Genomic DNA, 16218 nt, shown 5'->3' with positions numbered 1-16218 from the left:
AGTTACACCTCAAACGGTTGAAAGGTGATAATTTGTATCGCGGCTGTAAAATGAATCTATTAAATAAATTGTGGATAATATGATTTCTAATAATTATCTACGCTACGATTTATGTTGCACTTGTTAAGTGTGTCGTAGGTTAGGGTTATATGCGGATATAGGTACGATGCATTTGTAGTTTCATACAAGTTTCTGCTTTTGAGTATTTGATCTGCAGAGACAGCACTTTTTAGTCTTTTAAATCTTTATTTCTGTACCTAATATAACAAGTAGGTAGATTTATAGTTTAAATTATTTAATTGAAGTGAAATTTCTTTATCTGGGTTGGCTGGAAAAAAATTAAGTGTAACATTTTTCTGTTACGCGTGACATTTTTCCGTTACGCGCCATCTTTTTCTTATCCCTACCACGCGTGATTCGACGTATTTCTGTAAGTTGCATATAGTAAATTATTTTTTGAAAAATAAGGTCATAAAGAAGTTTCACTTCTTACGTGTGTACACTAGTAGGTACACGCACACATTTTTTTATTATTTAAGTATTGTGCATGTGGTTTATAAGATACCTGGAGCCAACAGGCATATTCATAAATTAAGTGTTCTTCTTTCTTTTGATTGATTTTTCAACACAGTAGCGTAGAGTTATTTACAAAAGGATGCAACAAACAGCAAACCCGCCTTGCAGATATAAAGTAATACTGATTAAAAATTAAACTAACATTTCGCAGAAGCTAATATATGACTACCAAGATTCGTAACACGACCACTGAATTTCAATGAACCGATACGCGCATCCTTTAGCGGATAAAATGTATTGAATTTATCGTCTCTCATGTAACGGCCCACAGTTCTGTACGCCACTGTGGGACAATTAAGACTTAATACTTTCAAGTGAAGTTGTTTTATGCAAATAGGCGCCAGGTTGCGTGTATACGCCTACGTTCCGAGACGGTTATAGTAAAAACGGCGCAATAAATTGCAGTGATTGGTTCGTCTATGCACTGCGACGAGCTTTGTAATTGCTTTGGTGATGAATTGGTGTTTGTGAGGGAGCTGTGAGAACAGGTGGGTACCTAGATTCGGTTTTGAAATCTTCTTTATGAGATGTTTTTGAAGAGAAAGATGGTGTTTAGTCAAAAATTAGGATACAGATGAAGTACCAGTTTATTCTGTTCCTGGTATGGAATGAAGATTTAAGCGGTGTGTTAAATTTAATAAAAGAACCCGATAAATTTGATTTTGAATATGTTCTAGGTTTGGCAAAGATTGTATTATTATTTTTTGTCTTTAGCTGCATTTTAATCTTTAAATATTATAATTTAATATGATGAGGGTATTACGACTATCTTGTGGATGGTGGGAAGAATAAAAACAGATAATTAAAAAGTATAAAACTTTATTATTCATTACAAATTTAACTTATAATAAAAATATAAATATTTCATATAACTTAATAATTCGTTATAAAATAAATTTGGACGGACGCAATAATCACAATATACAAACATAATGTTAGTATATTTTAACGTCATTGTCTACATAATACTATGTAGGATACTTACAACTAATATATACAGTTTAAACCATTTATAAATGAATATTGTATTGTTTTATACATAATATTATTAATATACAATTATCCTGAAAATACATGAGTTTTCAGAGTCTTTTCCAAAGTATTGTAAATAATTTACTCAAGGTAAATAATATAAACATGTATGAATCACTGTTGAATGTTTTATCGTAGATATAACAATTTTGTTAGTCACACATTTCAAGTTTCAACTGATAACTTACACCACTAAATAATTGTATTAAAATTAGTTAAATTTTAAATATCATCATGAAAAAGTGGTTTTATCGTTACTTATCACTTTATAAGTAAAATCTACATAAGGAAATAAATTATTCTTACATCTAACTACGTCTAATATCACACTTTTTATATGTTCTATGAATAAACATATACAGATATATTATTATTTACATCATTTTTTGTTTTTTCAGGTGGCTTCCTTGGCGGTGTTTCTTTGATGTTTTGCTGTAACAAAAGAGAATGAATTATAATAAAAAAGAGGGAGTTTTTGTATATTTAAAAATATACATTTCTAATTAAACGAGTTGAAATCCAAAAGGATGTCAGAACTACTCATATATAATTTACTTAATTTTTTGAAAAATTATATGACACAGCTTCTGGTCGGCTTTTCTCTGTAGAAACTGCTTTTAAGACTATTAAAAAGCTCTTCTAAATAAGTGTTATTGAATGAATAAATGTTTGAGTTTATTCATATTGGTAAGTATTACATTAAAAGATCTATAAGTAATAATTATATTTATACATACCAGTATGCAAGAACAAATGGTTCTTCAGATTGGTGTGTTTCGAGAAGCCTCTGGAACAAATGTGACACTTGTAAGGCCAGGAACCGCTGTGGACGTACATGTGTGACTTCAGGTCGCCTGGCGTTGGGAAGGACTTGGAGCAGAGGCTGCATTTGTGCGGCTTTTCCTGTAGAGAGAATGACCGTTAGATCTATTGATATTAGGGTGATTATCCTTTGTGATTATGTGATTTGTAATTACGAATGAATAAGGAGTTGTGATGGGTGTATTGAAAGTGTATTGAAGAGTGATAAAATGAAACGTGGTACCTACGAATTACGGACTGATTCGTATTTAATTAGAAATTATATCTTTTATATATTTATTTATCGAATAGCATCTATCTACAAGTTAAGGCACGACTACGAAATAAAACATGCATCATGCATCATGCATAAACATCGCATCTCTACACAATCAATGTTTCAAAATTAACTATAACTAAAACACAAAACAGGAAACATTTCAACCTATAATAATATAACTAACAATAACCTAAAACAGCTCACTACAATTTTAACTCCACACAACTGTGTTAAAACTAGGGAATGCAATCCCGACTCGAGATTGCAAATTCGGGATCCCGCGGGATCCCGGAATTCTCGGGATCCCGTCTAATTTAAAAAAAATGTTGAGTTCAGATGACTGAAAAAGCTAATAACTGCTTGTTTGTGATTTGTAAGGTTAACTCAAATAACATATTACTCGAAAGAAAATAAAAACCTTTATTCTTCAATCTTACCAACTAAATAATAATCAGGTTGTAAAGAAATTAACGAAGATAAATTAGGTAATCAAAACAATAAGCTTATTTCAAGGAAATTAGGAAAAAAAGTGATTTTGAAAATGTTAAATGACTCCTTAAAAAACAAAGGGTATTAATAGTTTCATCTGCTAAACGGCATCTAATGTCCGTTGCAATGTACCCCGCTGCTGAGAATGCCCTCTGCGACTCAACGCTGGTTGGCAACAGCGTGGCGATTCGCCACTGGCGAAGCAATTATACAGGGTGTAATCGTTAAGTGTGCACAGGCGATTATTCCGTAACTATTGCAGATTTCAAAAAACTTTAAACTGATATCGCAAGCCCTTTACCTAACGAGTAAAATGACATTATTAACTTTTTATAAATAAAACGAGAAATATCCAAAAATGTCGCTTGAAACGCTCCCATATATTTAGTATGAAATATGACTATTTCATACATTTAATATGAAAGGTTTTGCTTTTTTATTTGATTTTGATTTTTTTGCTTTAATTACTTCGCTAATTTTAATGAAAGTTCATTCAGAAACTGTAAATAGAGTAACTGTACAATGGTATTCCATATCGAGGATGCCATTTCGAACATTTGCTTTGAATACAACATGTATTCAAAGCAAATGTTCGAAATGGGAAATCAAATGTATGGGAGCGTTTCATGTAACATTTTTGGATATTTCTCGTTTTACTTTAAAAAAGTTCTTATTGTCATTTTACTCATTAGGTATAGTACTTTCAATATCAGTTTAAAGTTTTTGATATCTATAATAGTTATGGAATAATCGCCTGTGCACACGATTACACCCTGTATGCAAACTGCAAAAATCGCCCCCTTGTTCCTCCACACTCAAACAAATCCATTTCTTTTTTAATGGTAGATTCTAATTTGTCTAAGCTCGTGGACGTGGATATACGTGCAAAAGGACTTTTAGAAGCCGCTTGCGCCCCGAGTGGTTGTGTGTTGCGTCGCTGACCACTGCCGCCCAATCCCGTCAATCTCGAACGGGATCTCGTCATATAATGCGTCGGGATTGATCCCGAAAAATTACACGAGATCTCGCGAGATCGGGATCCCGCGGGATCGGGATTGCATTCCCTAGTTAAAACGAACATCACGAGAACATCAACCGTGGCAGCTAAGACAATAATGACCACAAAAAGAAAACAAAATCAATGTTGGAAGACAATAAAACGGCTAATAATCATCATCATCTCCAATATAATCAAACTCATGACGGTGCATATCGCCGCGTGCAAATGAATTTATAATGAAAGGCGTAGGGCTGCCACAACAGTAAAGTTAAAATATAAATGAATAAGATAATGAAAAAAAGTGTTTTAGAAATATTAATATGCTTTCAAAGAGACGTTTCAGAATATCAGTGCAAGTATTGAGATAAAAAGGAGACGAGAGTGAGGATGCAAGAAATCTTACATTCTATGTAACGATACTGATTTAAGTAATTCATAGTCATTGTTCAAAAAATAGATACTTAGATTTTTATTAACAATTTGATAATAAATTAAACCGTATGTATGGTACATTCAGCTAGTAGATATACTAGCTGAATGTACCATACATACGGTTTAATACATACGGTTTCTGATGTCTAATTTTTTATTGTGGCAACCCTAACACCAGTCAGCGGAGTATTCTAGTTTTGCTTTGCTTAATGACGCAAAGTGTTATGCATATCATTATTTTTTGCATTAAGAAGCATTGTCGGAGATAGTTCTGCTTATATTCTTAAACAAAGACATGAATTAGCTTATATGGATTATTGTGTAGTGCAGAATGTAGCTAACCAAAAAACATATGGCATTAAAAAAAAAAAGATTGTGTGTGCCGAGCACACGTGTCAGAAAAGATACATTAGGGTACAACCCTGGATAATCAAAATGTTACTGGAAACAAGAAATATGAAAGCAGGAGCCTTATGCATCACATTTATTCCCTTGCATTCAGTAAAGTCTTAAGTTAAAAATAAACAAAATTCGAAGTATTTTAATGAAATGTACCGAAGCGTGCCACTGATGGCCCATAATGTAGAACAGTGGTCACGGACAGAACGAATTGGATAAACCGCATCATTATTTACACATCACTAGCTTTACATGTCCCATTGTGTTAATGCTTCTGTTTTAAAAGTATTGTGCTCTTAGTAGAATAAAATTGTATGACGAGTTCCAAAAATTTTAAAAGGCCAGGAATAAAAATAAGGTATCATTTTCATATATTTTATCACTTAACTATTTCGTTCTTAGATATTTTAATATTTTTTCTATCATTGTAATTTAAATTCAAAGGACACCATCAAAATTTATAAAGCCGCCATATTCAAAATGTTAATTTGTCTTTCGAGAATGCAAGAAAATGATAATATCATAATAAAATTTCGCTGAATGCCAAAGACGTTTCGTAATAATATTGTGCTATTGTGTTCCCGATATGGTCAATTTGCGCATCTATATTTTTTGCATCCATCACCATATTAATTTAATATGATATTCATACCTTAAATAGTTATTTATATCGTTAGTAATATACCATAGTGACACATTGCTTTCTTACTCTCATTTCATTATATTTACGTGCAGCGTATAATTACTTCAATCACCAAAAGGTCGTATATAATAAAGCAATTAGCCATGTGCTTTTTATTAGCACCAATTTACCGTTCAAAGCAATTAACGGTCACATCCCAAAAACAGCTTTCTTATTTCCTGTGATCATAATTACATCTATAATCAAGTTATACCTATACGCATTCCAAATTTTTTCTAGTACCTCCCATTCAATTTTCGCTCAGCCGCCCAGTTCACACCCACAAAATGTGTAATTTATAAAACGCGACTAATTTAAAAGTGTCCGAATCGAGATAGCGCTCCGAGTGTGAAGTGGCTTTTTAAATTGGCCGGGTTATCCAGTGGCTCAATCAGTGGCCCAAAAAAGGAGTACCAATATTATTTCGATCTTCTCCGCTACCGAATATTGCGATATATAAATCAATAAACAAAGAGCCATTAGTTGTCTGACAATTTCCGTTGGATAAATCACGGTGGGATAAAAACTGGTCTCAAGCGGTGGATAATGAAAAGTGATGACTCCTCGCTGGAATCTGATATTAACGAGATAGGGATGGAAATTTTGTGGGATACGATACATTTTTATCTGCAAGCCAATAAATCTAAAGTCAATTTCAAATGCAGTATGATGTTTTAAGCATAAGTGGGATATTTTAGGTTTATCCTGTGGAATCTGGTGCAAGACGTCCTATTCAAATTTTACTTTCTCACCCGAAACAAGATTCTTAGCCTTCACAAAATCATTCACACAAAGCAAACTCTTCAATTAATTTTCCAAAAAAATTCACGCACAATATAATAAAGAATAATATGAATTCGTATCCCGTGTTCCGCCGATTCGATCACGATCCATTCGCGGTATCTCTACAGTGACGTATGGCCAACTGATACCGGCCCGCGTTATGGAAATCGTATGCAAATGGGATGCACCTCGCTTAATTTAAGTAAATAAATCGATACCCGTAACGTGCGTGCAGGACCTATTAGATTTCGGTGTCCTCGTTAGGGGCGTATGTTATTTCAGGCTCCTTTACATCTCGGAATTCACGATATGTACCATAAATTATGGAATGTGGGATATTTTAATTGAGTTAGCATCTCTCTTTTCTAAATATTACGTAAAAGTGTTATTTAAAATTAGATTGTTTAATTGGTAACGAGAATGTTTTAACGAGCTTAGTCACGGTCAAAGATAATAATTATCACTCAATGAAGAATTTCCTTACCAAAATATACCGTCGAATATCAACAAAAGGCTGTCGAAATACGAAGCCGTCTATCTCGTTAAATATGAAACATAATATTTTACACCAATTACCAGGAACCTTAGTAACAACCCAACGTTATCCAGTCCATAATAAAGTAGAACGTATCGTCTCGATTGTTTCACTTATCACAGAGCCTAGAACCTTCCATTTGAAAGCTCATACGTTAGTGTCAATAATAGTCGTTCTTTCTTATAAGGAAGTTCTCATAAATAAAGATGTCCCTAATAGAAACCTACGCGATTAATTAAGCGACGCCCAATTATCGGAGTTCGATTAATCAATATGTGTCGGTCTTGGCTAAGACAAGGCATATTAATTGGGACCTCATAATGTATCGATAGCGGCGACGATTGACTGGAAAATGCTACGCGACTTATTTTTCTATTGAATATACGATGTAGGTGATTTGTTAAGACATGTCTGTATGTGTGTTGTAGTTTGATTCAAGAATTCTCGGTTACAATACGCTAGTTACTTTAGAAAATAGTTATCCATTGATGGCATTTTGGTTTTGTTACAGATTTTCATTTGTTACCTTGTTAAGGCTTAGTACGATTGAGTTTTAAGCAAGCTTATACATTATGCTCTTTTCTTTAAATCGTCTTTTAACTCTACCTACTTCATTTAGCTACAAACTAGTAAGGAAATCAGTAGCTTCGATAATCATCAGCATAACTATCGATAAATTTCAGACAAAAGTTCAATAATTACTTCGATTAAAGTGCAAAATTTCTACAGTGTGTAATTGAATGTTATACAGAGTAAAATAACTGGTAAAGCATTATGTTGAACAATTTTACGGTACAAAAAGCGACACATTTAATGAAGGCGGGTACATAGCACCCGAACCTTGTTACCCCAATCAAGTGCTGATTACGGCAGACAGGAGCTGATAACGTACACACCTTTACGCTTTTATTGTGTTCAACTACACGACACTGTTTTATTTAAACGTTAAAAAGATTTTTGCAATTGAGATCTTCCATCTTGCGCCGAAGGAGAATTCAAGTTTGATTTATTTTGTTACGCTAAAGGAAAAGAATTGCTTTTTCCAAAAATTGTCAAAATTTTATGCATGTTTTTTTTTTCAAATTCCCTGCAAAATCTTTATTTAAGGGTACAATAAAAATTGACCATTCTATTTTGTTTATAAGGTCGGTTATTATATTTTGCGCTTCACTTGCCGTTCAGTGTTCGACAAGATCGCACGTAAATGTCGTAAATTGAAGAAATTATGCTGTTAATGATTTAGAATAAGTTCAAAACCTCTATTCCTATATCCTTATTCACTGCTTTATATATTATCAAGATAATCAAGGAAGTATCAGATGGATAGCCAGGACGTGCTAATCGTCAACCAATATCCATCATAATCGTATGAATATTTATTAGTTTTGAACATCGCTACATTGATTCAAGCTTCTTGCATATTACACTTACATCACGTATCAATAAATAATGCTAATGTAGTTGTGTATTTAATATTATGATCTATATAATGTTTTTAGGGCCATTACTAGTAAAAGTGAAGAGAATGGCATATTAATGTGTTTTTAGTATATCAATAATAGTAAAGAAGCCGCAAATTATATGGAACCAATAAATCATTACAAATAGATAGTTAACATTTCGATGGCATCCGAAGGTGACACAATCATGACATGGGTTTATTGATAAGGTGCCGCAATTAGTCAATACAAAATTAATCTCTATGTTCTATGGTACAATGATCACTTTTGCATGTACTTATTAATAGCTTTAATCCGGTTGTCACATAAGAAAGATGGTACTTACACGATTTAATTCATTTCATCATGCCGCTCTCATAATTTATGACTTCGTTAAAATCAATTCAGTATACATGTTATATTTAATTTTATTTACCTTGAATATTAAATAGCCTTTCCTAGTCTTTATAATATGCTCAATACTCATTGTTGTAACTTTTATGTAATCAATAATCAACATTGTTAAATTTTATAAAAAGATAAAGTTTATGGATCTAATTAATTCCAAATATTAGGAAATATAAAAAGATATCTGTTGTAATAAATCATTATTAGTATCCCGCAAATTACGTAGTCATTGACTGTGAATCCTCAAATAATCTCGTTCAAAATTCATTGCATCTTTGTTATCTTTACGACATGTATTTAACTTGAATAATATTATATTGATGTACTTAATAATTATTTTTAACTAAAAACTGAACTTCCTTCAAATTGTCAGAAGTACACGAAATTTAAATAACCACATGGGAGGAGCATTCCAATAAAAAAAAATTATCACAATCGTTTCACCCATTCGAGAGTTCTGAAGTAACAAACAAAAAAATGTAGTCGAATTGTGAACCTGTGGTTGATAAATAATTATAAACTAAAGAATATTTTAAGAGAAAACTTTCAACATAAGGAAGCAAAAATAATCACAACGTATTTACTATTTATCTTTGTTGTAGACATACCTAAATGTGACGCACTTGATCAAAGCGGAAAATTATATTATCTACACGCACTTGTTAGGGTCTACACACACTTGGCATGGTAAAAAATAATACTATAATTGAGGTAGAAACTAAAATAAATGTAAATGCTATTATAAATTAAGTGGCTAATGAGAGATGCCAAAGTAGGTATGGGTTGTGACGCAATAAATTGAATTTGAGTAGCAATTTTGTTAAAAAAAATCTTTACACAAACTGCTATGTATACATAGCAATTTATTCGGATTGTACAATTCATAAAAATCGATATTTTAGTTAAGTTATTGTTGAACTGATGTAATACAGCTACATACATTTTTAAAACGTGAATAATTTCTCAGGAATATATTCTCTCTGTCCACAAATTTAAACTGTAGCATGGATTTACATAATAATATACAGAAAGAAAAAACACACCTTTTATAAATCAATTTAATGTGAGTATAAAAAATATATATACGTAACGGACAGATGTGTGCACACCCTAACATAATTTTCATAGTACCTCGCAGTTGATTAAAAAGAAGTGATTGCGATACAAAATATACATTATGTGCAAATCATATTGCGTTACGGCGGGGGCACACGATGCGTTGCGGCGGCGGTGCGGCGCCGGAGCGGTGTCGCTGCGTCGTCTTACATAGAAATATCTGTGGCATGTCACACGATGCGCTCCGGCGCCGCACCGGACTTGCAACCACCGAGACGAGGCGGGGAGGGGTGAATGCGGTGCGACGCCGGAGCGGCACCGCTCAGTTGTTTTGCGTCACAAGGAAGGACTGACTGTCCAACGCTGCTACGACGCCGCTGCGACATAACAACGTTACGGCGCCGCACCGCTCGTGTGCCCACTGACACGGTGAAATCTTTGCGGTGCGGCGCCGCAACGCATCGTGTGCCTCCGCCGTTATTATGTACATGAGCACGCGACACGTCAATTGTTTATGAAACTACTAAATTAAAAGAAACAATATTATGTTTTGTAATATAGAATTAACATTGATAGGCGTGGAGTTATGTAAGAGAGACTCATTGGATTCAAGCTTATTAGTTACTAGCTTTCCGCCTGCGGCTTCGCCCGCGTTTTCAAAGAAAAACCCGCATAGTTCCCGTTCCCGTGGGATTTCCGGGATAAAACCTAGCCTATGTTACTCGTGGATAATGTAGCTTTCGAATGGTGAAAGAATTTTTAAAATCAGTCCAGTAGTTTATGAGCCTATTCATTACAATAAAACAAACAAACAAACAAACAAAGTTTTCGTCTTTATAATATTAGTGTAGATTATTATTATAAGTAGCAGTATTAAAAAACGTTCTACTATTCGTATGAGTTCTGTGGCTTCTATATAATAGGTTCAATTATTTTTGGACTATATTATATTCAATTTTATTAATAACTATATCGTTTAACTGAAATAAAATCATCGATCTGTATTGTAATACGAAATCATGACAGAAGCGTAACATTAAAACGAACCACTGTATTATAATACGTATAGAAATTAAAAAAAAAGTAAGTAGGTTACTGATAATATCAAATAAGCACATATAAATTAAATAAATGTTCAATACATGAATGGCTTAAGTTACTGACCCAAGTAATAAATAGTGCATATTTACACGCAGTGAACTTAGAATTTCTAAGTAAAAGCAGCAAATCTTGCGCAACTATAGCTTTCAAGAGTCTCATATATTATTCGTTGGACCGTAAACAATTCAAGGGAACTTCTTTGAAAATATATATGGTATTGTTTTTGTTATGATTAAGGGATTGCTGGTTTTTGATTCAGTTTGCAGGTAGGATTTTTATCTTTATTATTGTTTATACAAATAAATATACAGTAACAGTTTATGTAACTGCTTGTTTATAGCAATTCCATACCTACAATTTTTGTGGACATTTTAAATAAGATTTTCTAAGAGAATAAAATTTCAAATTAGTTCAAATGTTCTATTCTAATTATAATTAATTCAAATGTAATTTTACTATCAATTTTGATATTATTCAAGACAGCCTTAGATATATTTTTGTAAAGTAATTAAAACTTGAAATAGAGAAACATAAAATAGAAAATTTGCAACCAAACAATGTGAGGAAAATCAGTCAAATACACAAATAAACAGTTAATTTAATTAATTGATAATAATAGATAACTTCAATTATGCGTAACTAGTTCTTTCACCAAACTTTTATCTCTAAGAAAAACCGCGGGGCACAGTTTATCTCTATGAAATGGCTACCAGCTAATTACAACAACGGATATGTTATGTAGATGAAATATTTATGGGAGTGACGTTTTTAAATAGATTTCCGACGAAATTGAGCGAATTAAGTGGACATATCTACAACCGGAAGGCAATCAAATTTATTGGCCGGGTAAACTTTCGACGACTTGTTACGTACAATCATTATTTGGAGGTATGACAAGTTGGCGTAAGAGATGGAGACGTTTTGAGTGTCATGTTTATATAGTAGTTAAAATTACGTGCTAGAGAATAGTCCTTAAATATACATGTCTGTGAGTCCATAGTTTTTGACAACGTGTTTGAAATTAGTAGACAGCATGATTGAAAGAGATTTAAATTCCATTAATAGAGTATTTAAAATATATATGCTATGGCCTACCTACGCTAAGGATAGAGTAAGACGTGTAATGTGCTTGAAATATGGAACTGAATACTGATTATTCTGCACGTTTTCTAGTATGTATCTAAGATGTGTTTATTACAATTTAATGTTGAGTGCTAACTATTGATTATAATTTAATAAAAACATAGTAATTATTGAAACAAACTATAATTGCTCGTGTTAAATAAATTCAAATTGCATTTTTACAAGTTATTGCTTTTTCATCGTATACATAACATTCACCAGCTCTTACTCCATAATGAGTTTATTATACAAACGTTAATTCGTTGATTGGGTGTAATATAAACTTGGATTGAATTATTATTTATCTTTGGCTCCGAAATTAACAAGATCTGTACCGACCTTTGATTGACTTAGTAGCTGTTTTAATTTGTTATCCAATTGCATTTCATCGTTTTATTAGTACATGTTGAAGTTAATGAGAATGATTAAACTTGAGTTTATAAGTCTGTGAAATGGGAATCGAGACATATTATTACAATATTATAGTATTTCGGGGCTATTATTGTTAATATCTTTTGGATAGAATCTGTTATGTATTTGCAGTAAAATTTTGCAATTTTAAATTAAAGCGTATAAAAGTATACTTACCGTAAAAATTAGAAGTGTTTTATGGAAAGCCTAGATCTTGCATAAGTCATAACAGCCATGTCTACTCTCTAACATGTCAACTCATTAAAAATAAGGATTATTTATCGGTGAGACTATAGGTATCGCGTGTAGTTGAAAATGTTGGCTTTGATTAAAACAATTAAATTTTATGTCAATCATTATATTTACGGTACAAAAGGACAACGTCCGGCGCCATATTGTTACCCAGCTATTAAGGACGCTGTCACAAATCTGCGTTACTCAAATTTAGGTATTTAACGTCGCAACGTGGTTCGGGGGACATCGCGCTCACGTAAACATAGCGCAATCCATTTTATAGATCATCTTCATACTTGATATTATTATTTTTTTATATTTTTATTGAAATTGATTCCAGAAGATTACTGGGAACTTTAAAAATTCATTTTGTTACTTTTATTAGTAGGTACGATCCTTATAAGTATTTTAGTGTATTCAACCAACTTAAAAAAGTGTGACTATTTTACAACAATTTGAATATGAATTGTATTATTGTATACATTATCGAAGTTTTTTAAGAAATGTATAAAATACGTTTTTAAGAATTATTGCTGTTGGCACATGAGTAGAAAGCCGTCTTTCTACTCATGTGCTGTTGGGTCGGCTTTACACCTGCCCTTTATAGGGGCACTAATTCGTTAGTTTTGTGCTTATAAAGAGTTATTTCGATTCTGATCAAATATTATGTATTTCTTTACAACAGGAGACAATTAAATATACCAAAGGTGTTTTCTTTGGAAGGAAAAGAGTTTATACATACTTATATAAATAACTATTATATAAATTATATAAATAACCGCAGTGAAAATGTGTCTATCACTAATAATACTTTTTATTGACTAGTGCTTAATTGTGTTTAACATTTAATAATTATCTTTATTCTCCATATTCTTTAATTTTGGATTGCTTACGGCACCATTTACTCTGTAAATGTGTAACCACATAGCATTTCTAACATGCATTGCAAATTCTAAAATCTCGCAGTCATCGTGGTGACGGATGTCACGTCACGTCACGACAATTGGGACTAACGAGGAGAGTGTCACACGTCACGGCACGATCAATTGCTGTCAAGCATGCAAAACGGTATGCAAACAATAGCTAGCTGTAATGGGTATGAAATTGAATTTGCACTTGGGAATCATTTTGTTTCTATCGGTTAAAATGGGAGAAAATGGATCGACTTATTTCTTCATTAAAACTATGAAAAACAACATGTTATAAGTACGTAGGTAAAAATGCAAAATAACTAACTGGGTCGATAATAATGTAAAAAATGCTTTAAAGAACTTTAGTTAATTATTGGTAGCAGAACACATCATTCAGTGATGATTAAAAAAGCTGAACATAACTGTGAATTTAACACATAATTTACTAGATTACAAAATAAGCCTTTGCCGTGAAAGTGGTGCACCAATTCTGGTAGGTAATCTTAATTGCTGCTACATTTTACGCATATTACGCAAATATAAAAGTCAAGGATAACATTTTAGCCACCAATAAAGTTCAATTCATCAATCAAAGTCTGTATTTGCATATGAGATGGATATTTGACTAATGCACCAAGCACATTTACCTTATTGGTAATCAAGGATGTAACCAGTGATATATTTTTAATGTTTAGCAAAATGTTTAATTCATTTATTTAGAGTCGTTGCTACAATTGAACACCTCTCACTTGTAGTACGAACCTTTTTTAGACTCAAAAACGATGCCTAGTAAACTTCATCCATCAGATAAACTATTCATTTAGTACAATAATTATAGTAGAAATTATCTGCTCACAGCGCAATGTTTAATATCAACATCATCAACAAATAGGTATAGGTATATTGAAGTAAAGAATAGAGTATTGACGCGTAAAATGACCATTCCTTAAGTTATATTCACATCTACTTCCCCATAAATCCTGTAGGGCCCTTACCAGCAATGAATAAGTGCTTTCGCTCCTTTATAAATCAGAAACATGTATTGTGCATCGGCATCATTGTGCAATGCTTTATTATCCGGCCTCTCAATGGATCTGGCCAATACTGTCCGAATGACAGCTGAAAGATCCTTCCAGCTTTGATCAATCAGCTTCGGATAAACTGGGAGCCCATTATGAAGTAAGTGCGTATATAGTGTGGTTTCATTTGGCTAAGTTCTGTGTGATGTTTGGTTATGAGAAGTAAATTATACACGTAATTGCCTCTGGGATTCTAATGTATAGAGTGATAATATAAGCAAAACTTCTTTGAGTTAAGGCATATTGTAATTCCTCTATATTCTGAAAATATATATCTACTCGTGGAAGTTTTATATCTTATTATGTCTCACTGCGAAAACCAGACAATTCTGACAAAAAAATCCTTAATTTTTATAATGATATTTATACATTTATACATATCAATAAAACTCCTTCGAGTTAAGTCATGCATCTTTTTGCTGTTTCATCTTCTACAGAAAAAAATATTTACACGTGGAAGTATAATCTTATTATAATATCTAGGATTTGAAACCAGACATTTCTGACAAAAAGTTCCATAAATGATATTTATATGCACTTATATAAGTTTGGTCATCTCATGCGGTTCACACACGAGCGTGTGAAACCACGGTTCGGTGGTCACGGCGTCTTCAATACCGTCTTGTACGATACGGTTCCTTGCTTTCATGGGAATATGATTTTGGCTGTTTAGACCTTAGCGCTACCAAGAATTTGTTAATTTGTCGAAGTTTAGGGGTTCTCGGTATTTTGAAGATGCCGCTTTCGAATAGATTGAAGAAACAGCAATGGTACATAGCGATTTGTACTCCAATATTTAAATCTATATTTTTATTTTGGGTATACAAAAGAGCTTTTTCATATTTTTTTATTCCATATGTTTGCAGTACCTAGGTATCTGCATTTTGATTTAACATCTTAATTTCGTAAAATGATTACCTATAATAAATACGGTTAATAATAAGGAATAACATGAGTGTTATCTTTATATATTTACATTTTTTAGTTGTTTAAATTGTTTTAAAATGCAAAATATAAACGTGCTATTAAAATAACAACACATTAATAAAATAAAACATTTCAATCAATTGTTTTTAAAAATACCCAATTACCATTACAATTTAACCAACCACTAATAAATCGAGTACGCCCTCACAATAGTTAACTCAATCAGAATTATGTAAAGGACCGATCGTCACAGTGCCTGCCCATTGGGCTTCCCACGGTGACCTGACCCGGTAATTTATGGGTCCTTGCCTTACAGGTGCACCTTAAGAAAGTAGGGCTGCCACTTAAGTTGTTATTGTCTTCGTAATACAGTTTGAGGAGGGGAAAACTATTGCAATTTTTAGTGGTTAACAAAATATTTTTTATAATTTTTTACTCATTCCCTAAATACTATTTGTAGTCTAATGCAAAATTAAAATTGAATGTGTATTTTATATTTTTATTGAATGAAGTGAATCCTA

The 16218-nt window shown here is 32.5% G+C and overlaps 1 protein-coding gene across 1 annotated transcript in view; it reads right to left on the bottom strand.

Annotated features, from left to right (window-relative positions):
* Positions 1–1784: 1784 nt before the first annotated feature.
* LOC149909136 (uncharacterized) overlaps positions 1785–16218 on the bottom strand; it is a 53240-nt gene continuing 38806 nt past the window's right edge. Inside the window, exons 6-7 of the mRNA XM_090120238.1 lie at positions 2346–2511; positions 1785–2040 (exon numbers count right to left, since the gene is read on the bottom strand). Of these exons, the coding sequence (XP_089976364.1) occupies positions 2003–2040; positions 2346–2511 (204 nt within the window). The 3' untranslated portion in view covers positions 1785–2002. The remainder of the gene's footprint in view (positions 2041–2345; positions 2512–16218) is intronic.

Source organism: Colias eurytheme, chromosome 4 (assembly GCF_061535395.1).
Source record: "Colias eurytheme isolate Ceu_HAF_F1 chromosome 4, ilColEury1 Martin Lab GWU primary, whole genome shotgun sequence".
Classification (NCBI taxonomy): Eukaryota; Metazoa; Arthropoda; class Insecta; order Lepidoptera; family Pieridae; genus Colias; species Colias eurytheme.
Note: the sequence above shows the minus strand (reverse complement) of the source record. Positions and strands in the feature narration are given on the sequence as shown.